This window comes from Perna viridis, chromosome 3 (genome assembly GCF_037379345.1).
Source record: "Perna viridis isolate PV_CMFRI_1.1 ecotype Kerala chromosome 3, ASM3737934v1, whole genome shotgun sequence".
In the NCBI taxonomy this organism is placed as follows: Eukaryota; Metazoa; Mollusca; class Bivalvia; order Mytilida; family Mytilidae; genus Perna; species Perna viridis.
In genome coordinates, this window is record NC_142447.1 from 50,182,028 (window position 1) to 50,208,383 (window position 26,356).

Here is a 26,356-nt window from a genome sequence, read left to right on the forward strand (position 1 = left end):
TCCACGTATGATGCCTAACATTCCTACACTATTTCATCAAAATCCCTTGAGCGGTTTAGGGAGAGATACGCTTACAAGAAAAGTGAACATGTACAGGGATGGACAGACAGACGGAGTGATTCCTATGTACCCCCTTTTTATAGCGAGGGGTATACATAGACAAGGGCAACACAAAGCATTTCACAGCAGCGTGTAAAGAAGGACTAAGTATGTGCCAAAGTTTGTCAGATCTACTGAGGTTAAGTGAGGTATGTTGAGGTGATGTAGCATGCACATGATTAGACACTAACATTACTTGGTAGGTGAGGGATAACAAACTAGGCACCATATACTAATAGTATGGTAAATGCACATAAATCGAAAATAGATAATAGTATATATGACTTCTACAGATAGGATGATTTCTATATGCTAGTATTTGTGACCTGGTTTAAGTAGGAATTTAAGAGACGTATTCCGGAACACGACTATAGTTGATCAAAATAAAATGCATTGTTAGAAACATTTGTCAACTTACGAGTCCAGTTTTTAAAATTACCCACATAATCTATATAAATCTACATTTAAGAAAAATATTGTGAAGCTGTCCTATCATCAATCTCCATCAACAGAAAGATAAAAAAAAACAAAAGTTTATGTCTATTTGGGTTGAATTTATTAAGATTACTTTGAAAACTCCATAGTAAAAATGACGTTCAAATTTACATGCTTTTCTAGGTAAATTGGGACTCCATAATTTTTCTTCTTGTTTAATCACTGGTACTTTGTAACTTGGCAATAAAAACTTAAAACCCTAATAATGGTTTATTGTCTAGATATTTCTCTTTCACAACATGAAAAAGTATATAAAATTGATTCACTATTGTTTATTGAAAAAAGTAATTCTGTATAGATTTTAAGGAGGAAATAAAAAAATGGGACTCACTTTTTGCAGGGTGCTGAACATACATGTATTTATATAGTAGATAAGTGAATTGAATAATATTGGAGATAATTGAGTGCATACATGTATGTACTAGTACCTCACAACATATCATCAACAGTTTCCTTTCCATCAAGGATTTATGATACATGACTAGTGACTTATTATACTGTGGCAGCAAACCATTTCCAACCCAGTATAACTACAGGAATCCTCATCTAGACTGGTATAAACCTATTCACTGTTGATTCATCATCCTCTGAATCAAGTAATTGGCATATCAGACGTGAAAACGATCTAACGATGAAAGATTTTACAAAATTTATTGACATTTTCAAACATGGCAATGAGGAAAGAAAAAGAGCAATAACAAAAGTCATGTATATACATAACAACAGAGTTTGTCCATGTATTGAAAAGATATATAAATTTTACAAAACCTGGCCAGTAAACTATGATACTCAATTATTAATCATGGTTTTGTTAAAAAATTTAACCAAATTGATATCTGAATGATTCAATTACTTGAAGGGAAATAAAATTCAGGTTACAAATATGGGAATCTTGCTAGTCTAAAAAAAAACAAAAAACTACTGGTAGCATCTGGTTGCAACTTACGGGATTCCCTGAAGTGAAGGGAATAGGAAAGTATCAGTTGTTTTTGTCTTTGTACAATAAAGTAAAGCATCATGTAAAAAAAGAGAATGCCATTCCATGTAGAAGTGTTTCATCAAACTCAATGAGCCCTGAGTCTCATTAAAATCCCAACGGTGCAGTCTGAATTACATTTTTGGGATTATTTCCCTTTACAAGTATTCCACACATCATTCTGTTTCATGAAGCCAAAACTTGAAACATGTATAAAGTTTTCTCAAAATCTTTTGATTGGATCTAAGGAAGTTGGGCTTAAATACAATCTTTAGAACAAGTTTACCCCATTTTAGGAACAGGAGTTTGATCATCTCCCTTTGCAATATACATATACATAATGTATAAAAATTGAAATGCATAAAATGTTCAAGGAGGGACAGACATAGTGATTCCTATATACACCCCTACACAAAAAAAATTGTTTGATCATGATGGGACTTAATAATAAAAATAATAAAGAACTACATGTACATGTATGACCTACATGTCAGAGTATAGCTAATGAACAAATCATTCATAGTACAAACTTATTCTTACACTTTACCACATACATGTAAAAAGACTAAATAAAAAATTGAATACATGTAGTACAAACATGAATGGAAATGGTGGTGCAGTTACATGTAAAACATAATAGACAAATAGAAGTAATGTGGTTATACATGTATGTAACATAATTCATAGTCTGTGTAAAAATAATGTAAAAAAACAAAGCACTTAGATGAATGGAATAACATTCTAACATAAAATTAACATGTACAATTTATCACCAAAGGAAAGTAATGTACATGTATAATCTCCCTCTTTAATCTTTCTATAACATTGCATGGTAAGAAAATCAGGGCAATCTGTCATTAAAAAATAACAACCTGGAGTACATGAAGTAAACCTAGACAAGTAAACTTTGTTTATGTAATGAAAATTCTACATTTTCATGAAATACAGGCTGCCATGATTTTATCCTGATAAGCCTCAATACTAGTGAACTGGTTTGTGTGGTGAGTCACTGTTTTGATATTTAATGAATACAATATGACCAGTTTACAGTGGAAAAGGCATAATTTTTAATCTACATGTACATGTATTGTGAAATGCTGTTTTTTTTTCTAAATTAGATAATTACATTTCAAACATGTGGAATGATGAACTGTGAACTAGAAAAAGTCTTCTAAAATGAACATTGTATAACATCACAGTAGAATTTTAACCAGATTTTATATACAAATGTATATGGTAACATTACTTGATTATTATAATAACATAGGCATAAATCTACAAAATGGTTTTTACATGTACAAAAGTTTACTTAATTGTGTCAGCACTGAGGAAAGTAGAAAAGTGCAACATAATTTTTCACAAAACATGATCCCTTGATAAGTTGTGTAGTACCTCGTAATTTTAACCTCCTGAAAGAACATGGTAAATGCACGTCCCAAAAAGTGTCCTTTCACAGTCAGATATGATACACACAACAGCATGACTAAGTCACTGTTATGAAATCTGTAGATTCTTTGGTGTCAATCACTGTCATTTTTCTGTTAGTTTGGTGCAATGGGTCTTCGGAACAATAGTATGTGAGGTTCTACAAAATAAATCAAAATCATAACTAAATAATTAATTGTCATCTGAATATGAAGACAAATAAACAATTCTTTCATTGAAGATCCAGATCGGAACAGTTCAAAATCTCAGAATAGGAATTTAATTTATCAAATGTAAATAGTTCTATCTTACATGACAGAACATAAAGCAAAAAATGTTTCTATGTAATCTTCAATCAAACAGAAGTGGTATGTCTCGTGGATATCACAGTCCAGTCTTCATACACGTACAGTATTCATAGACATATACTTATACATTTGTAAGTTTCTGATTAACCGTTTAACATTTCTGACAGTGTTTTATCATTATCTTATCGAAGTGGTTTAAATTGATACAACTGTAAGTATATATTCATTGGTAAACAAAAACTTGAAATATTTTCACTCTCAACAGCTTTCAGTTGTTAAATTCATGCAACAAAAGCAGAAGCCCTACTTATTTCAACCACTCGATCTATGAATTAAGAACCAATTTATCTTTAATTATACATTTTTAATGTATACCTGTACATTAGATGTAATGATCAAATAAACCAAAAATTGAAAAAAAAATATGTTTTTGTGTCACGTCTCCTATCAACATGATTTCTTCAAATTCTACATTGAGAGCTAAACTTAAATACTGTTTAAAGGGGCTTTTAACAGTTTCTTGTCCTTTGTGCCTTCACATTGATTTTACTTGATACCATGAAGATTCAACTTCTTCACTACTTTTCAGCAGTTTTAGATGAAATAAGGTAAATACAAATGTAGTTCAATTACAATGCTTGATAAGAGCAAGTCTGATTGAAGCCTCTTTTTTTTTACAAAACCCATAAAATCACTTTTTGGAGCCTACTCAGAATAGTTCCAAGTAAGAGGGCTACATGTACCTTTAAAGCTACATATTGTGCATGTATGGAGACCATCTTGTTTGTCCAAGCAGAGTTGAAGAGAGGACTGTTTATATAAGATGAAAACAGAGTTAAGAAATAAAGACTGTAAAAGATTACCAGGTTCATGTCTCATGTAGTGTATCCAACCAACACTTTGTTGTACACCTAAACCTCTCCATTCAGCTTCAGACATCAAATGGGTCTTTGGTACCAATTTTGCTATCTCTTTTGGCAACATTACATGTCTGTTAATGTACAAGTAATACATAAAGTATTAGTATACTATATACAACAATAATACTACTATAGTACATTAATGATTGCATTTTGTAACATGTACTCAACATAAAATTGTCTTATTTGTATCAATGTATAATATACCAATGCTTTGTCAATGTTTAATTTTTTAGAGGGAACTGTTTTATGGCAATACATGCATGTGTACAACCAATGTGTGTATATTAGTCCATTTGAAATTCTTTAGTATAATGAAAAAACTTCTTTAAAGAAATCAGATTTTTGACAAAACTTAATTGGAAAAAAAAACACATTACCCATAATGCAAAATTTTTAATTAATACATTTTGTATTAGGACTAGTGGAAAACTTTTTTTATAGTATATGACAGTTTTTTTTTTTGGACAATAGTTTCAGTATTTATATGATAATAGAAATGTGTAAACATGCCAAAAAAATTCAAATATTCCAACAAAAATCTTACTTTTGATTTTTTTTTTTATATACTATAGAAGTGAAAAATACATGCATACATGTATGTGTATAATGTAGTCAATGATTTTCCTACTGTTTTATACATGATTGTAAGGATGTTAATATACAAATGTAGCCTCCAATTAATACCCTTGATTTGGAACATTACAGTTTCTACAATACAGTAGAGTGGACAGAGAATTTTGAACATCCTACCAATCTACATTTTAATCATGTACATTTGTTAATTTTCTTGGATATTTGTAGAAACAGCAATACATGTAGTTTCAACTTGGGGCAACACTGTTGTAAATGTGATTCTTAGTCCTAATCATGTCGATCATCTGTCTTCCAATGCCGTGTTGGAACTTAACATTCATGTACATCTACATGTAGTTCAAATTTTAATTTGTTACAGCTGGTATAGAGCTAGTATTTTCATATCTGTACGAATAACTGCTTATATACACTAAGGATAAATGTACATGAACTAGTAAATATTTTAATTTTGTGAAATTCTAAATAGTTCAGCATCACCTGGGTTAATGCGATATTGTTAACATGGTACATATCGTTAACATGTTTGAAAACAAAACCAAAAATGTTGTCAGAAAATGGTAAGTTTCTGCTATTTATTCATCACTTTTCACGATAATTAATACGACTCTGAACTCGCATAGGAATGCTTATTTGACTGTTCCATGTAGCAATGGGATCGATTCAGTAACTTGTGAAAAACGATGTGTCAAACTAGGTACACCCCAAAAAAGACATATTTTTTTCGTATATTTCCATCGAGTGTGGAATGGGAGAGGAAGGTTATGACAAATCAACACCTTGAATATCTTTAACAACCATTTTACAACATTTCTTTAAAATGTCAGCATCCAGATTTCACAGATAAGGACAGTAATGGTACTCTTTTGAAATGTGGTGTAATGAAAACATGTGGTTTTTAACACGGTAGATGTTTTAGCGCAATCCAGTTGTCATTACAAAAATGTTATCGCTAACACGTTATGACAATATTATTTCTGGACAATAAATCTGTAGACTGTTACCGGTCATGTTGTTTAACATTTAAAATGTTACACATAAATACAATTGGAATAAAGCTGTATGATAATGTAAATCATATTTTTGTCGTTTGTATTTACAGTGACTGTTCATATTATAAAATCAGATACAGACATAAAAACAGGGTTTTCATTTTATATGGGTCTTTTTATTTTGATGGTGAAGTGATGCCTATAAAAGAAGAGAGTACAAAGGGGGAAACAAGCCTTTTTCAAATATTTAGAACTTTCTAATAATAAACCATATAGGTCCATTTGATCAAGATTTTAGTAAGAGGGTTTTTTTTATTTACATTAATGACATCAAAACTTATTGATTTGAAAACAGTTGTCGTTTTTGTAACACAATTTATGTTTAGCACTTTAACAATATATTGTGATTTTATTTTTGTTTCCAGAAATTTGTCAAGGCATGGTTATTGAACTGTTCTGAGGGCACTCAACTATTACAAAAGGTCAGTCTGGGGCTCCCCGCCTTGATATGGGGCAGTTTATTTTCTTATACCTCCAAAGAACAGCCTTCACCTTTGTGTGATGTTGTAAAATGTCATACATTGTAAGTGTGCCAACACAACCGATGCAATGTTTATATGCCAATCAGTTAAAATATAATAAATTTATTAAGTTAATAAGTTAAGCCAGTAAATGTAAATTAGCACCATCAGATCTACATTTATGACTCCATTCAAATACAAGTTGACTTTTGGATCAGAACACAGGTACCCGTTTCAGACTGAGCTTTTCCCCTTAATACAACCACACAGATAGGAGTATACCGTTAGAATATAATTAAAAACTTTTTTTACAAATGTACACCACAGCTCAGTCAGGGTAGGAAACTGACTCAAATTCTAGCCATTCCTGAACAGAATTTTCAAAATATTTATTATATGGCTATATAGATTTTTGCTAAAATTAGCCAGCCCTGCCAAAAAAATAGCCAGTCTCAGACTGGCGGGCAGGCTACTATTTCTAACTCTGGCTCAGTAATGAAATCATAAAAGGCAATAATCTTGAACAGAATAATAATGGGTTGAATGTAGCTGATATGCTGTATTATTATGTCGTCTTGGGAGGCTAATTTTTCTTTTGCTTGGTCGCCTCAGATTTTAGAGAATGCCTCGGCGAATGTCATGGTTAGCTGGACTAGGTCAACCATACTTACATGTAGCTTAAAACCGCATCAATAAATGTTATACTAGCTCCTTCAGATCTAGAGGACCCATATTAGGTAGGGTCTAAAATGTGTAACCTGTAAACGTTCCCCTACCAACTTTTCCCTGTACCCAAATAATGTTTTGCTAAAATATTCATTATTAGGGTAAGGTTAAGAACTGAAAATTGTACGAGATGTGCTTAAGTCCATTTCAATTTATTTCTAGTCAAGAAAATGATGTATATTTCTAATATTTTTTGTTTGATCAGTTTTCTGATTTCAAAAGGTATAAAATGAGTCACCAGAAGTTACCGTACCATACTAATATTTGACTATTACTCAATTTCCTGTCCTAATTTTACGCTTTTCTGAAAACACTGCCAGGTTAAAATTTCACGTAAGACTTTGGATGAAGTTTTGAAAGATTTCATATTAATTTAAAAAAGAAGTGATTGGGTTTGAATTCTGTACTGCACCTAGCGTCAATCCCCACACAAGCAAATTTCTAAAGAGTGGAGACAATCTTATCCAGGACGAAAAAGAAAGCCTCACGGAGTCCTACGCAATTTTAATTGATCGTCAATGAATATTATTTTGACAATATTATGCAGTTCTAATCATACTAATGTCAAATATGCATCAAAATTGTACAGATAACAAAACTACTTTGATTTGGATACAGGAAATTTTGGATAACACATTTTCGACTTTTTGAAAGTAGAAAATCAAGTTTTTCAAAAAATATTTTAAAAATAATTAATTCCAGCATAGCCATCATGTCAGTTGCTACATGTGTACCAACTTTCAGCTTGGCATAATACTACTACTAGGAGTAGACTAGGGAATAGTTAGTTGGTACGATCACCGTTACACATTTTAGATCCTACCCCCCTTATTACATACAGAGGCTTAATTCTATCTATTTGATTGTCAACCCCCTTTTCATAGACGAGTGTTTCTCAACATTATAGAAACAAGCGCCTCTCGCTTCGAGAAATGTATTTTTAATAAACTATATGCTCGCTAGGCAATGGGATTCTCGGAAAAAAGCAAGCCCCTGTGCTCTTAATCCCTATTGGGATTCAGTGTCCGGAACTGTTTTCTGATTTGGCCGCCAGACACTGAATCCCAAAAGGGATTACTGTGCTCTAAGACTAAATTCCTGCAGTCATCAAGAATATGGTTCCTCGAAAATACAATAAACGAAGTTTCTATTTTGACACAAACCTATACTCATATTGGTCGTCCTTATATTTGTCTGAATAAAATATGTCTTTTGTATGTGCCATGACCAAATGGTTATAACTGATAATTAAATTCGATTTTTTTAAAGAAAATCCAAAATGACATGTGTTGACAACTTCAATTTGAATACACAGCTTTGATTGGCTTAGCTTGGCTAAGTCACGTGGGTTAGGTTGTTCATATCGCCCCACTTTTATTCGTCCATTTGACCACTGACATCGTCAAAAAATAATCTGTACGTTTGTTTTATTTTCGATCGATGTCAAGGTCTTTCCATCAATAGAAGGGAAAAGTATTGAAAATTACTTACCCTTAGAAATTCCATTCTCTCCTCCTAGTATATCACCAATCTTTTGAATACATGCTTTTTTAAGTATTTTCAATTTTAAACAATGCAAAATACTCAGAGTCAAGTAAATATTCGGCACAATTGAATATTATGACCAAGGGCGGATTCAGGTGTGGCCCTCCCAAAAAAGTATGGATTGTCAGGGTAGATTTAGGCGGTTTTAGGTTGAAACTTTAATTTCTCTCTAATTTTACCACAAAAGATATCTACATTGCACACACTCTTAGAAGAATATTTCAAAAAATGAACATAAAAAAAATGTTTCGCCTTTTTTCGCCCATCTAAAATCCTGGATCCGCCCCTGATGACTTGTTTGTTTACTTGTATATTTCCTGACGGAAAAAAATCACAGGCACTGATTTGACCCCTTTTTTTCTCGAGAGCTTTTATTTCTTTCAATTCGTTAATTTGATTAAAATTCGTATTTTCGCCAGGCCCATTGATTGAAAAAGTAATCAAGGGAACCAAGATTCTAGCGGAAACCAAAAGAATGTAATCCAAGAACAACGACCAGACATGGAAAACAGAAAATAACAACAAAGAACATAAAGTAACTAAAATAATAAAAAGTAACAGAAGTAAACGAGCAAGTTGGACTCCACTAAAAACTGGAAGCATGGATCTTGTGCACCAGCAAGTTAAGCGTCATCTGCTGTTCTAGAAACAACCGCGGAGTTGCTCATAAAAAGTCCGAGATAGATGAAAGAGAAAAGGAAAACTATGACACGTAGAACAAATCAGTTTTCATGGTGAAGACGGATACACCGTAACGATCCACGAGTTCATGATGACGACCATAAAAATTATGTAATGGTGACTTTAATCTTGTAGCAACATAACCCTGTTCTGGCGCGATACAAAAAGTCTGCTTAGTAATGACAAGCTCTGGCATAACTTATGAGTTGTGATATGAAAACTCCATACGCATATGCAGGTGCTCAAGGGATGTTGTCACAGATGAAAGGAAAGTTGACAATTCTGAATGAAAAGTCATCATGCTGGTTGTATAGTTTGGTCGTTTTCCTTTCCCGTAGGTCAAGATATGAGGTTGAATTCACAGTGTCTGTAATATCCTTTATCTCAAGTTCTTTGGGGTAGTAATTTTCAATACTTTACTCCCTCTATTGATCTAAATTGAGATCAATTGAATATAAAACAAACTTGAAAATATCACAAAAGAATGCATAATATCACCATCTTATAAAAAAGATTAAAGTTTACTATAAGACCTACCCGATTTGATTTTTTTATAAGATGGTGGAATTATGGGCATTGTTTTTTTTTAATATTTTTCCGTATAAGACCAGGAAATATCAGGGGAAAAAACAGAAAAGTTGGAAAAGTTGGAAACCACCGAATTGGTCCCGACTTCGTATGGGCATTTTAAAATGAAAAGTGTGTACGTTTAACGACCAGGTTATATAGCGCACTCCCACACTTCCACTACGGTTCAACAGATAAATAGGCAGTCATGATAAAACTGCCACTAGCCAAAATAGGTAAAATCAATAGTCAAAACAGCACAGATGGTATGAACAACAAGGGCGGATCCAGCCACTTTTAAAAAGGATGTGACAGACGGGGTTCCTTAGAAAAGCGGGCGCTAGAACACTATTTGCCATTTTTGTGTCAATTTTACATGTGAAAATGACAAATTTTCCAATAAGAAGGAGGACTGCCAACCCCTGCACCTAAATTCCCCCGGCCCTTGATCCGTCATTGAATTATTAATGAATAGGCTCGTTAAATTAAGTCTATCGTGGGTTTGTATGATACAAGGGATATTGACCAACATATATTTTCCTTTTTGAATGGTAAACAAGGGAGTATATTAAGTCCCTGTGTCAAAATAATTTTAGTAGAAGTGTTCTCATTATAAACTTCATTCATAGTTAAAAAAAAAAAGCCTCCTGCACCACGTGATTCACATTGTTCGGGGGTCCTAGACCGTCACAACCTTGGTACGAATTATCTATTTGTTGACGTTTATTTCCTTCGGAATTTTGTACTTTCGTTTTCGAAATCCCTTTTTGGTTCGGATTTCACTTTATATTTCAAGTCCAGTAAAGATGGCAGGGAGTAATGGTGCATTTGCGAATTTTAAGAAAGACAAAACAAAACTTACAACTTTAATAGTGTTCGTTACAGATGTTGTTATCTTAGTCGCTGTTCTTATTATATTATGGGTCATGCCAGAGCCAAGAACACCCGGAGAAGAATGTGGATTTATGTGTCTTCCTGAGAATGGAAACGGAAAAATCAACTGTGGTTGTAGGGATAAACTGTTCAATGATTACTTGCAGAAGGTATGATTTCTTCATGGCGTACGATTTTGTATCTAACCAGGGTTGATTTGATAATTCAACTCATCACTCAGTAAAATGTACATGTATCATTTACTATGTATAAATTAATAGGTATTAAGCATTTAAATATGAGACAGGCACTACCTGGAATGCTTCTTTAGGCTTTCTTTGAAGTATTGTTGATGTCAGAAACTGTCGTTTAGGTTTCCACTCCCTGCTGAATTGGCAAAGTCATAAATAATTTATGTGCAGGGAACCTTGAGGAAACTTTTGGGGGCTTAGTACATGGGATCTGTAACTTTCATTCACCATTATTGAACTTCTTAACCAATAAGCTTCCTTTGGGATTTTATATACTTATATTTAAAAAGTGCAGGTTTTATAGGACTGCAAAAAATTTGTGGTCGTATAAAGTTATAGCACAGTTGTTTGCATCGGCATTGTCATCTGGGGACCAGGCCTTTCATTAAGAGGCGGTACCAGGTACTTTTACCCTCCTAAGCTACTGAAAGGTACCTCCTGAATTTTTAAATTTCGTACATTTTACAAGAAAATGATGAAAAGTACCTCCCACAAAACCAAAGGTACAAAATGTACATGTACCTGCATTGCAAAAAGTTAATGAAACCCCTGGGGGACACTTCGTTAAGGTGCAATAACTTAAGTTGTTGTTGACTGATTTTTCAGAAATTTTGATATGATTTTACTAACCACTAAAAGAAGGTTCCTATTCATGTTACACACTACCAATGAGCATTTGGAATGTACACCAAAATAGTTCTAGGCAGAAATTACCTCCTGTTCCTCACAGCACTGTGAAAGAAGTTTATATTTTATTTCAAAATTTAAAACTGTTTCTGAAAGGAAAATCATTTCTGCATATTTTTAATAATTTTTATAAGTGCAATTTTCTTCTTGTGCTGTAAAGCCTAATCTCCATAATGATTTCTAAATATACCCCTATCTTGTGAAAGCATTACGATTTCCCTTGCTGTTTATAGACCCTTCATTTCCGGTGACCAGTGCTGTATTGCTAGTCTGCTAACCACATTTGCCATTCTGAAGATTGAGAGCTGACACATGTAGAATCATGTTGGTATTAGTCTTCTGTAGGTTGAAGTGAATATATAAGCCAGCAATGAAGCCTATGGGAAGTGGAATTAGTGGTTTCTAGCCTTTAATATTGATTTTATGGCTTCTACCATTTTAGAAAAAGGGGCCAATATGGTGAAAGTAGGTGTTTTATTAAAATCTATGTATAATGTTTGTTTTTTTTTTTTTTATTTTAATAAATCTCTTTTCTATTGTGTTCCTTAGGGGTCAAAGCTGGGCAATGTCAATAAAATTCAACTTTTTAAAAATTTTTGGTTCGATTTTAAAAAAACATTTTTTTTAATTGGATTACTCATAAAAATCCCTGAATTTTTCAATCAGATGTCAGATATCTTTGCAGTTTTCCAGTTATAAGGAGTCAAAGGAACCACACCAAAAAAAAATTAACTTTTTTTTTTTTTTGGTCCAATTTCGAAAAATATTTCAGTTATTGAATTCTTCTTAAAAATCCCTGCCTACATTTTTCAATCTGATTTCAGATATCTCTGAATTGTTTCGAGTAATAAGGGGTTAAAGGGGCCACACCTAAAAAATCAATATTTTAATACTTGGTTCGATTTTCCAAATAAAACTTTGTTATTGATTTCTCATAAAAATCTCTGCCTTTTTTATTAACTGAGTTGCAACAACCTTGAACTCAGCTATTGGTTTGATGATGGCGGCGGGAATCAACATTGTTTTCTGGAAGATAACTGGAAAAGTTTATATCCGATTCAAATGAAACTTTGTGATATTTTTATAGACCAGGTTAGTGAGATCCTTATTGATGTGAGGTAAATTTCGTGAAAGGTCAAGGTCACAGCAACCAAAAAATTTAACTTTTTCCATAAAATTGAGGTTTCAGATGATAACTCAAAAAAGTCTACATCTGATTCAAACCAAACTTTGGGATATTGTTACATACCAGGTGAGATCCCTATTGGTTTATGGAGAATTTGTTTAAGATCAAGGTCAGTTGTCAAAACACTTCCTCAGGAAAAATATGAGGTTTCTGGATGATAACTCTAATAGTTTATCTCTGGTTCAAATCAAACATTAGGATATTGTTACATACATTTGTACCAGAAAACAGTGATCAAATTTTAAGGAAAATTCTTGCTAAATGCAAGTTGAAATTCAATTTTGCTAGTAGAAATTATTTCCTCTTGCTAAAATTCTCTAGTGAAATTCTGAAGGTCATACAGGCAAGTTCCAGAAATAACCAAAAACACTTAAATTTAGTAAGTATAAATTTTCAGTATTTGCTAAATTAATCTAGTTGAAAAAATTCTGAAATCCAATCCCTGTTTATTGTGAGATACCTATTGATTTGGATAAAAATTTGGTCACGGTCAGTTATGCTGAAAAATTTACATTTTTGTAGAAAAATTAGGATTCTAGACAATAATTTAAAAAGTGTACATCTGAACTATCGGATATTGTTTCATAACTGATCATGAATGAAAACACAATTGATTTTGGTGCAATTTTGTTTCCAGTTAATGTCACAGCTGTCAAAAAACATTTCTTAATGTAGAATTTTTGTAAATTCATGTTTACGGATCTTTGTCATGTCCGCTCTGTGTTGTTTTTATGATTAGTATTTACATTATGGCCACGGCCAGGCCTTCTGCTTAGCTTTTGCAAAAATCCCTTAAAAAGCATGATTTTGTGACTCATAAGTGTAGAAAATGACACAGGAACTTCACCCAAACGTGGGCAATAGGTACGCCGATGTACTGAGGGCATTAAAAGGGGACTATGGCGACTCAAACTTGAACCCTTTCATGTTATGCGGTCAACAACCAGAGCATGCAGATGATAGCAAGGACCTCAACGTAGTTGAGAACAGTGTTGGGCATTAACGCCTTCAATTCCAATCCCCAAGTCATGCCCAAACCCAGTGAGACCTAAGAGTTCATCCAAAGTTAGATATGATACGCCATTAAGGCCAAAAACAGCCCAAAACCAACTTGAAGCTGAAATTCTCTCACTGAAGGCCGAGTGTAACAATCATGAACTTCAATTGACTAAAGCAAAGCTGGATAAACACCAGGCAGACCTGGCTAGTGCCCTAGCAGTGGAACTTCAGGACCCACTTCTGTCCAGCAGAACACATTAACTAATCAAAATAATGCCATAACTAATACAGAAGCAAAAAACATTGTCGATTTTTTGTTCCTAAATTCTGTTGATGCCATAGACGATGAGGGATACATGGTAGACATCGGTCACAGGGCTAAATTAAAATTCAATAAAAAGAAGACTCCATTAAGCCAAGTGACAATGGAACAGTGGGGGTATGCTAGTTTAGGAATTATGAAAGACCTAGATTTGGACCCCCAAAACATTGAAGGTTACATCGTAGATACACAGAGTATCTTCCGCTTAGCATCAGTTCACGTTTGGCACATCATCTTGTAATATGAGAAGGAGTATTGTGATTCACAGGCGAGAGAGGGCTTTAAGTGGGGCAAACCCCAGGAAGATCTTCGTGATTTTCACCTAGTACTAAAACTGAATAGCCTCACGATGCGTACGTTGAATTCTATGTCTAAGTTCCCAAACAAGGAAAGTTCGTCTGCTAAACAACAGAATAAAAGGCGTGGCCCATTCGTGCCAGATGGTCGTGAAATATGCCGCAAATTCAACTTAGGAGCATGTGGTTTTACACATTGTAGGATGGCTCATCATTGCGCAATTTGCTACTCAAGGGATCATAAGGCGATAGAGCATTCAAAAAGGGAGAACCCCATCATGCAAAATTCAACCAAATAGCATTTGTTAAAGCAATTCAACCCAAGCCAACCTACTGTCTTAATTTACAAGCTTGGGAATTGTTGTTACCGTGTGACGATCCTGAATTTCAATTTATCATAGATGGTGTCAAAAATGTGTTTTCTATGGTTGATCAATTCCCGGATTCAGAAGATATAGTTTTTTGGGAAAATTATCGTTCAGCAATTTCAAACAAAATGTTAGTTGAAACAGCAATAAAATCTGAGATTGTGAATGGCAATTATGTTGTTACAAAAGTGAAACTGCAGATTACAAATGCATTAGGCAGTGTCCCAAAGGGGAATAATTCGATTCACAGACCTTCATTGGAAATTCAAGGGAGATTCAGAATCTACTTATTTTTTCGATAAAAACTATCTTTTGGGGCCGCCAAATCTCCGAGCATATTTCAGTCTTTATCTAGCACTGTTTGTAGAATTATGAAATTACAAAATTTTACTGTGATAGCATATTTGGATGATTTTCTTATCATTGAGAGTTCTTATGAAAAATGGTAAAAGTGCACTTGATAAATTATTGGGTGTATTAAGATTGTTAGGCTTTCATATTAATTACAGTAAAAGTGATGGACCAGCACAAAAAATTGTATTTCACAAGTTATTCAAAGGATGACGACCATTCCTTAGGCACATCATTGATTTAAAAAACTCTCTAACGGCACATTCGGACAAGATCTTATCGATTGACAATTTTTTTGTTGATCTGAAATGGTGGTTGATTTTCATGAAACAATTTAATGGCAAGAAAAAAATCCTGGATGATAAGCCCATTACAAACATTCAGTGTGACGCTTGTACAGAAGGGGTGGTGCTTATTTTTCTTGAGACTATTTGTACATCAATTGGAATATTGATATGCCAGATATTTACCCCCTGCATATTAAATGTAAAGAAATTATTGTTATGGTGTTGACAATTTCTAGATGGTCAATTACATTGCAAAATAAAAGGATAATAATGTACACTGACAACATGACAGCTAAAAGCACAATCAGTAAGATGTCAAGTAAAAATTCAATTGTTATGACATATCTGAGACTTCTATTCTTCATTCAAGCATATTTCTATTACTGCCATTTTTATTTCGGGTAAGAGGAACGTCCTGGCGGACAGCATTTGAAAGCACCACCAGGAACACAAACTTAGTAAAGTCTATGAGTTATTACCTATGAGTTTACAATGTGTTAGTGATAGCTTTTGTATTTTTGATTTGTTATTTCATATGTCATACATGTATAAATTTGTACATTTTAGATGGTGGTCTAGGTCCACACACCCTCGAAAAGACTGTGGATAAGTTCAGAAGGCAAGGATGGGCAGAGAGTACACAACTCGTTTATAAGTCACAGTTTAAGTGTTATAATTCTTATATGGCTTTTTGTAAACAGAATGCATTGGCTCCGTTACCTATGTCCCATAACGGCATCTCTAGATACATTGGCTCCGTTACCTATGTCCCATAACGGCATCTCTAGATACATTGGCTCCGTTACCTATGTCGGCATCTCTAGATACATTGGCTCCGTTACCTATGTCCCATAACGGCATCTCTAGATACATTGGCTCCGTTACCTATGTCCCATAACGGCATCTCTAGATACATTGGCTCCGTTACCTATGTCCCATAACGGCATCTCTAGATACATTGGCTCCGTTACCTATGTCCCATAACGGCATCTCTAGATACATTGGCTCCGTTACCTATGTCCCATAACGGCATCTCTAGATACATTGGCTCCGTTACCTATGTCCCATAACGGCATCTCTAGATACATTGGCTCCGTTACCTATGTCCCATAACGGCATCTCTAGATACATTGGCTCCGTTACCTATGTCCCATAACGGCATCTCTAGATACATTGGCTCCGTTACCTATGTCCCATAACGGCATCTCTAGATACATTGGCTCCGTTACCTATGTCCCATAACGGCATCTCTAGATACATTGGCTCCGTTACCTATGTCCCATAACGGCATCTCTAGATACATTGGCTCCGTTACCTATGTCGGCATCTCTAGATACATTGGCTCCGTTACCTATGTCCCATAACGGCATCTCTAGATACATTGGCTCCATTACCTATGTCCCATAACGGCATCTCTAGATACATTGGCTCCGTTACCTATGTCCCATAACGGCATCTCTAGATACATTGGCTCCGTTACCTATGTCGGCATCTCTAGATACATTGGCTCCGTTACCTATGTCCCATAACGGCATCTCTAGATACATTGGCTCCGTTACCTATGTCGGCATCTCTAGATACATTGGCTCCGTTACCTATGTCCCATAACGGCATCTCTAGATACATTGGCTCCGTTACCTATGTCCCATAACGGCATCTCTAGATACATTGGCTCCGTTACCTATGTCGGCATCTCTAGATACATTGGCTCCGTTACCTATGTCCCATAACGGCATCTCTAGATACATTGGCTCCGTTACCTATGTCGGCATCTCTAGATACATTGGCTCCGTTACCTATGTCCCATAACGGCATCTCTAGATACATTGGCTCCGTTACCTATGTCCCATAACGGCATCTCTAGATACATTGGCTCCGTTACCTATGTCGGCATCTCTAGATACATTGGCTCCGTTACCTATGTCGGCATCTCTAGATACATTGCTTTTCTTGCCAATGTTAAAGGTTTTGCTTATAGGACTATTGAAAATTATTTAGTTATCGTTAAGCATTTACACAAACCATGCGGTATGGCAGATCCAGTGAAGGACCAATGGCACGTTCAGCATGTACTACAGGGAGTAAAACGCGCCTTGGGAGATGCACAAACTAGTGCTACTTTATTGACTCCTGATATGGCACTTGATATTAAGAAACAGTTAAATCTTTTTAGACTCTTTGATCTATCAGTTTGGTGCGCTTGTTTGATAGGCTTTTATGGTATGTTAAGACCTGGAAATTTTCTTATTCACGACCCAAATGTTCTGGTTTTGCGTATTTGTCAAAATATGTCTCATGATATGGACTACATTATCATGTTTGACTACACAAAGACCATCCAGTTTCGTGTTGTAATGCCATTGATTCAAGGACACCCTCTCTGCCCAGCCTCAGCCATTTTCCATTTACTTTGCTTACATGTTATGTTAGGTTCTAATGGACAATCACCCTTATTATGTGGAAGTGTTGTGAAAACATTATCTTACAACAAATTTCTTGATCATGTGAATTCTATTTTATTGAAGTCAGGAAATAAGTCTCTGTTGACAGGACATTCTTTTTGTAGAGGAGGTGCTACATGGGCGTTCCAGGCTGGTTTGCCTGGTGAAGCGATTCAGGACATCAGTATGTGGAAAAGCGAGGCTTACCTTAGATACATTGAACCCTCCTTGAACATTAAAATTGGTATCATGCGTAAGTTTGGGCAGAAGCTCCCTAGCAATTAGTTTTGTATTACTGTACAACTGTATGTGCATAGAAGAGCTATTGAGTCTTTCACTATTGGTCTCATCATTAGCAACTTTGAAATGTACATTTTTATTATCATTATTTTTTTTTACTTTATATCCACATCGCTCCTTGGGTCTGGGGTGTTCATACTTTATTAGTCTAAGCCTGCCTATAATGCTATGTTTATGTATTGTGTTAATCATGTGTTCTTGCAATAAATAATTGCACCCAGTACCATGTTAATTATTGAGACAAGAAGTAAATATACTTTCCTGATGATAACTCAAAATGCATCCAATTCAAATGGAACTTTGGGACATTGTTACATACTAGGTAAGTGAGAACCCTATTGATTTAATTTATCTGAAATATTTCTTTCTCTAAAATGGAGATGCAACTATCCATTGGTGCATTTCAATTTTTTTTTTGAAAATTTTTAATTGAATTTCAAATTATGTGCAATATAGTGTCCAAACCATTTGTTTTGTCCATAATAAATTGTTAGTCTCTATGCTTAAGAGTGTCAAAAACTAATATTGTGTCCGCAATTGCCCCAACTGTTTGACCACTGTGTTTATATCATACTGCCCTCAACGAAGCTTTTTATTGTTATCGACTATATACACATGTATACTGCTTAGAAGAGTAAAATCAACTCGATAATATGATGATAACAGTTGTTAAACATAAATGAAACTTCATTAGACAACATACTTTTGTAAACTGCATTGGAAGCTATTTAATTACATGTTTCAGTCTCTAAGACAGAGATTTTTGTATGGAATTTGTATGCCTATACTTTATTGTAATTGTTATTATTTCAGGAGAAGACCATAAGTATGATATTTTACTCATGTCTAATCCATTTTGTTTATTGTCCCCTTTCAGCAAATGCCGAAGGGGACTTAAGTTTGCACTCCATCCATCCATCTGTCCGTCAGTTTGTCAGTCAGTCTGTCAGTCTGTCAGTCACACTTGGTTTTCCAGACTTTTTTTTGTAATGCCTCATCCAATTGATTTCATATTTGGTATACAGTCTTATCATGACAAGTTACAATTTAGGTTCGAATGACGTTACAGTAGAATGATTTTTACAGAAGTTATGGCCCTTGGACATAGAAAATTTCATGAATTTTTATGTTTTCCAGATTTTTTTTTGTAATGCCTCATCCAATTGATTTCATATTTTGTATATAGTCTTATCATGACAAGTAACAAGTTAAGTTAGTATGACATTATGTTTGAACGATTTTTACAGAAGTTATGGCCCTTGGACATAGAAAATTTCATGAAATTTTGTTTTCCAGACTTATTTTTGTAATGCTTCATCCAATTGATTTCATATTTGGGATATAGTCTTATCATGACAAGTTACAAGTTAAATTTGAATGACATTATGGTTGAACGATTTTTACAGAAGTTATGACCCTTTGACATAGAAAATTTCATAAAATTTTATGTTTTCCAGACTTTTCTTTGTAATGCCTCATCCAATTGATTTCATATTTGTTAGCTAGTCTTATCATGACAAGTTTCAAATTAAATTTAAATATTATTTCGGCAAAATGGTTTATATGGAACTTATGGCCCTTTGACATAGAAAATTACATAAAATTTTACGTTTCATCATTTTGATGCAAATTGCTGCTGTCATTCTAGAGTTATTTACCCTTTAATTCATAATAAGGAAGTTTTTTTCAACTTTCCAGGTGATAGAAAGAGAATGTCTTGATGCAGCTTTCTGTAATACAAAAATGTTATTATCTACTGTAAAATGAAGATCAGGTTTGATTTTGATGGAATTTGCTTTTGCTGTTCAAGAGTTATTTTCTCTTGATTGTTAAAAAATAACACCATCCATTGTTAGTTCACATATTTAAAAAAAATCTCATAAAGGCAATGAGTTCAAAGACCGAAAGGGGACACTGTATTGCATCAGCAATATTGTCAGAATGCTTGTTACAAGTAAAATATGCTTAAACTATTAAACTTTAGGACAGTTACAATACAATAGTTAAAAATATTTTTCTTTTATGTCTTTTGCCATAATTTACCTCTGAGTTTTGGCTGTTTCTCCAATTAAGAATGAAAACAAGGTTGAAGGTTAATAGGAAATCAATAATGAAATTGTAAAACACATTTAGTGTCCACTCTCAGGGGCTTGCTGCTACTATCAAATATGTAGTCTTAACTAGTATATAAACATGAAAAGGGTGATCCCAGATTTGGAGGTGCCTTTTTTCAAATAAAATCAGAAATATATATTCTTATATTGATGCAAGTTATTATCCATCAATTGATACCTGTGCAATCATCAAATGATATCAACCATTAATTTGTTGTCATTTGAAGATACTTGCCAAGGTGGTGTCCAGACAATATTTAGTATAAGTGTAAAGTTTCTGTGAAATTGTACATTTTTACCTAATGTCAGATATTTTGACAATAACTTAAGTAAAAGTGAATGGACAGGACAGATACTGAAATCCAAAAAAAGGTGGGTAGGGAAGGTGCTGCTCATTGTCTTGGTGGGTCTCACTCTCGTAATTTTCAATCTCTTTGAAATTGTACAACAATGTGTCATACTTGGATTGGATTGATTTCGGGGTTGTAGTTTAGATGTGACCTATCTCTAAATGCAGATAATTTGAAAATGGAATGATAATTTAATGCCATCAATGTAACACTTTGAATAAAAGGTGGCATGATCATAATGTGATCATCTCATGAGAAGTTAAGATTCTTTGTATTCCAGCATATGATCAGTCAGTAGTGATGTTGGGGATAATTATATATAAAACTCTGACTTGAGACCAGAATGATTGAAAAATTGCTGATCAAATCTACAGTGGGATTGAATAGTCTTTTATTACTTTGTACTTTTGGTGTATTTAATGAAATGATTTTTTTCTTATTTCAAAGACACTTTAGAGAAAGATACTATATTATTAAATGGGATCTTAGAGAGAGAAGGGGACAGCCTTATTTAACGCTCCACTACTTCTGGCTAGTTATCTGTGTAAAAGTGAATGGATCTCTACAAAATTATATTAAAAGGTCCTAAAAAAATAAAAGTTTTTGTTGATGTAAAGAGTTGTTGCTTAAACCATTTTGGAACTTGTAGCTAAAAAGGACCATATTATTATTTGTTTCCTAAACTAAATATAAATTGATTACATGCATTTCCTCTGTCTGGTTACACATTTTAAAACTTTAACATGTAGTGCTTTATTGTATCAAGCTGCACCCTGTGAAGCATTTAATTTCCAAATGAAATTCTACAATGGCCTTGGTACAAAATAAATTTCATGTATGTTATTTTTCAGAGTTTCCAGAGTTCCTATAAGCACGTAACCGATGAATATACAAACATTTACAATAGTAGAATTTGTAAGTACAATGTAAAGTTAGTAGTAGTTCCTGTAACCACATCTAAAAAAAGTCAAAGTCAGAAATAAGATGCTTTTTGGTGACTATTAAGGCAATGTGTGTTTGCTTGGTGCTGTGGTTATAATTGCCATATAGTTTTTGTATTATAACTTGAAATCGGCTGATTTTTACAAAATTTTTCAAGGTTCCAAACCATAAAAAGAAGGGTTGTTTTGGTGTTTTGGAATTAAGGGCCAAAAAGGGGCTAAACTAAGCATATCATAGAAATTAACTGCGTATCTCAAGTCAGTATGATCATAGACCTGCATTTAATTATATTTTATTTTTTTGTGAAATTCTGAATACTTAAGTGTTATCAAGCAATATTGTCCATTTTTTCAAGTGTTAATAACCTTGTGTGTAAGTGAGTTAAGCGTTTAGATAAAGTTGGCTTACATGATATTTTATTCAGTGTATAATGGGTACAGTAAATATTCATTTTTTTTTTATTTAGCCAAGATATATGGTGGGTACATTGGTGATGTCAAACCAGTTGCTCACATGATAGGAGAGAAGAGAGAACCATCAACTGAAAGTGAGTTATCCTTCTTTTACCAGCTCTTTAAAACACAGATGAAATTGAATGTTTGTTTTTGGATACATAAAATATTTTGAATCTGTTTTTTTTCATTCGTTCCATAAAAACTTGGGTGATGGGAGTTTTCAATTCTTTTCAGATATTTTTCCTGGCATAACTTAAATGTTATAAAGCTGTCAGAATCATTAAAGAGATCTTGGTATATAACCAGGTATATAGAGGTAAACTACACACACTGTGTTAGGTGGAGCTCTGTGACTTTGCTGTCAGTGGAGAATAGTTCCATTTTAAAAGTAATGTACTAATTATTGATGTTGATACTGTACTTCAACTGTAATATTGACATATTAAATAGAATTCAATTTACTCTGCCATAGAGTAACACAAGTTTGTTGTTTTATTTTAGGAAACAAGCCTGTAACAAAATGGTACAAAGGTAACAATTGTTTGCTGTTGAATGGAATGTCAATGTACAATGGTCGTCTACGTGTACCTGTCAATGGGTATTACCATGTGTACAGCATGCTTGATGTCAGTTACCATTATATGATTACTGGTAATAATGTAACAGTTGTAAGCCAGATTCCCTATATGGTTCATTCCATCTATAAATCTAACATAAAGGGAGATAGTGACACAGAGATCATCAGTACCTGTCACCCATATGAGATTTCTAGAAACAGAATTTTTGGCAGATTTGACACTTACATAGGATCAGATATATACTTGCAAGCCGGTGATGAGGTCTTCGTTAAAGTTTCCAACATTTCATACATTAATAGTCCTCCCAAGAATGTCCTTGGCATGTACATGATATAAGTAAAGAAACAGATTGTTGACATGCACAGAACACCTGCAAAGTAGACTTTGTTCCTAATTTTGCTTTTATAGAAGTCATAATGTTTGTCAGAAATTTTATTTTTTATAAAAATCAGTGTGTATGTCAAGACAGATACTTTATACTGATTAATTATTTCAGTTTAAAAAAATCAAAAAATCAATGAAATTGAAACTTGTGTGTATTACAGTACTTTTTCTCAAGTACACAACATGTATCTTAATGTTTAAAAGACCATATGCATGGTGTAAAAATGATGATGTCATTATGTGAGGAGAGTGGATTTGTTAAATGTAGATATTCATGTATTTTGTAGATTTTTTATTGCAGTATATGTGCAAAATATTATAATTCACTAACCATTGTTGGGTAACATTTATTAGCTCACCTGGCCATAAGCCATGTGAGTTATTGCCATTTCTTGGCATCCATCATCGTCGTTAACAATTTTTCAAAAATCTTCTCCGCTGAAACTACTAGACCAATCAGAATGAAACATGATATGAATGTCTCTGCAAAGAACTGATGTGGGGATATTATATCTGTTGAAAAATATGGCCGCTGTTACTAAAAGTAAAACATAGGGGTCAGACAGAAGTTTTTGCATGTATCTCCAAAACCTTTAGGTTTGGCCAATTCCGACTGATATGGTAAAAATGTTAGGCATGATAAAATCTATCACTTGTGAATTTTTCATTTTAATCTGATAAGCCATTTCAGAGTTACTGCCCTTTTTTACTGTTTCCCCCCTATTTTTAATGTTATTTCTTTCAAAAATCTTCTCTGAAACAACTAGACCAATCAGAATGAATCTTGGTTTGAATGTTCTTTAGTGTGTTCAGCATAGAATAGATGTGGGGATTTTTGATCCGTCGAAAAACCTGGCTGCCGTTACTAAAAATAGAATACAGGGGTCAGACAGAAGTTTTTCCCATATATCTCCAATACTGGTTTAGCCAAATTCTATCAATTGCTGAAATGATCCTCATTATAAGGCTTACAAAAGACTGCATTGGGTCAAAGTTGTCAAATGAAATCTTGTTAGAGTTATTGCCCTTTAAAGGTTAAAAATGATGTTTTTACAGTTTATTAGCAAACATCTTGAAAACTATGATAGATTAAAAGAAAATTGTTGAAGTGGTCCATATGATAAGGCCTACAAAAGTTTGAGGAGATCACAGTTGTTGGACCACCTTGTTATATTGTCCTTGAAAGGTGAAAATGATGTTTTTAGTAGATTTCAGTCAATATCTTGAAAACTAATAGATAAAAATTAGCTTTCATTTGATGAAATGATCTTTATAAGAACTACCAAATTCTTCTTTCAGTCAATATTGTCAAACAACTCCTTGTTAGAGTTATTGCCCTTGAAAGGCAAAAATTTAAGCAGGTGAGCAATTCATGCTCCTGGGAGCCTATTATTTTCTTTAGTGTTGCTGAAAATGGCAGCTTTATTGTAATCTTTCAGGAATACCCTATAATGAAAAGAAATTTAAAAATATTGATTAACAAGTGTATGCAGGTTAAATATAGTTTTAGTAGATCTATTACTTAAAGTTGTCTTGTTGTATATACCAGTATAATGGCATATTCTTACAATTTGGTTTTTATGTTAAAGCTTGAAATACATTTTTATTAAAAATTAGACCTACTTTTTCTTCAATGGGGTCATAGCATGTAATGACTGAATGGCACAATGTTATTACAGTACTTGAAATTAGGCTGCTGAAAACTGATGATGTTTAATTTCTCAGACAATGTTTTGGAAACATGTGAGATCCTTCACTATAGTCAAATTTTTATTAGATTTTTAGTGTTTATTTGCTTTTCTTTATGATTGAATTTTGTGTATTTTCTATTTTATTTTTTTAGATATTTGTGAATTCAGCTAATGTTTATAATGATAGATATGCACGTCCCTAAATATATCCTTAAATGTAGAACTGCCTTCTTTGATACTCTCAATGTTAGATTGTAATAAGAGGGGTAAAAACTGATTATTTTGGAGACCCCTGTGTAGAGTAGGTTACAGTAGAGAAAATTTAGTAGATGTCAAACATCTGATGACTAGCACCATATAGCTGGTTATTTTGGGGGGTGTAAAATTTTTCAGTTTTGAGGTAAAGTGGTGTGCGAAAATTTTGGATTTTTAATTTAGGTGGATGCTAAGTGATAAACGTGGTAAACCCAGAGTAAAATTTGGAGGAATTTATTTTGGCAGTTCTATAAAGACCGCTAAAATACGCCAAAAGTACTGGCTATATGGTATTATGTATAACTCTTTATTAATTACATCATATATATATATATATATAAATTCTACAATTAACATATAAATTTAATGCCAGATTTAGAGACTGTCTATGTAGAGATCAGGGAGATCCTATAATATGGATGCCATAGTGTAAAATGTCACCCTACCTATTATTTGTCCCAATATAATGTGAAACTCATAATGATGTCAGAGAGAACGTTTTCTCTCGCAAAAATGACACAGAACATATGCTTAAAGTTCCGTAACAAACTAACTAGATTGTGAACAGATTAAAGAGCAAATTTCCATTTATTTTAAAGTTTCCTGTTCTTTTTTATTGGCATCAACAGTAATGAAAAGTTGATAATTCAGATTAATGGGGAGTTCTACATATTTAAAATTGCTTGTGTGTGTTTGTACTTTGATCATATTTATTTCATGTAAAAAAATAAAGGTGTGTTTGTTGGAGGTGTACTCTTTAACGAAAAAATGTTCATCCTGCCACTACATGTATGCGTCCTTGTCAGTTGGAAATCTTTTCAAGGGTACATATGCCATTTTCTGCAATCTCCACAGTATCTTAGTACCATTTATTCAAATGTTGTGTGTTTCCAGTACATATAAGGATTGGTATTTTAAGGAGGGTACTAATGTATATTTTCTAAAGCATAAAAAATATGATTGTTGGTTCTTATATCTGTTATGGAAAGAGTCCGAGCGGTAAAGTTCTTTCCATAAACAAAATATCATAAACACAGATACAAATGTAACTATATGAAAAAGCCCGGGATTCAAATACGGGTACAAATGAATATCAAAATTGTGATCGTCTAAGTACACCACTTCTTTGCACATAAAAACACATCAGTTACGGTAATGACAAAGTGTCCACCTTTTTTAGATCGTCGTCAATTTTATTCGTCCGTTTCATTCTTCATAACATATGACCATCAGTTAGGGAACGGTAATGTTAGGAAAGCAGAATCACAACAATATCAAATATTTTTTATTGGTCAAAAATACAACAACTTGCCAAACACTGATAAAAAAATGGAAAATATTACTGCATTTTTATTATATATTATTGTTAAGTGTTAA

At 33.5% G+C, this 26,356-nt stretch overlaps 2 protein-coding genes and 1 pseudogene across 2 annotated transcripts; 2 read left to right on the plus strand and 1 right to left on the minus strand.

The window, feature by feature from the left end:
- Positions 1–1,231: 1,231 nt before the first annotated feature.
- On the minus strand, positions 1,232–8,378 carry LOC148622756 (cyclin-dependent kinases regulatory subunit-like). The gene is made up of 3 exons (XM_088572928.1): positions 8,220–8,378; positions 4,167–4,294; positions 1,232–3,155 (listed from the first exon to the last, which is right to left on the minus strand). Exons 1-3 carry the CDS (start codon positions 8,279–8,281, stop codon positions 3,112–3,114), a joined length of 234 nt encoding a protein of 77 aa, XP_088429054.1. The 5' UTR covers positions 8,282–8,378; the 3' UTR covers positions 1,232–3,111.
- Positions 8,379–10,564: 2,186 nt separating this feature from the next.
- LOC148622757 (tumor necrosis factor ligand superfamily member 11-like) lies at positions 10,565–25,726 on the plus strand. Its single transcript, XM_088572929.1, has 4 exons — positions 10,565–10,892; positions 21,526–21,589; positions 22,083–22,163; positions 22,573–25,726. Exons 1-4 carry the CDS (start codon positions 10,656–10,658, stop codon positions 22,983–22,985), a joined length of 795 nt encoding a protein of 264 aa, XP_088429055.1. The 5' UTR covers positions 10,565–10,655; the 3' UTR covers positions 22,986–25,726.
- LOC148622758 (uncharacterized) lies at positions 14,271–16,208 on the plus strand (annotated as a pseudogene).
- Positions 25,727–26,356: the final 630 nt, after the last annotated feature.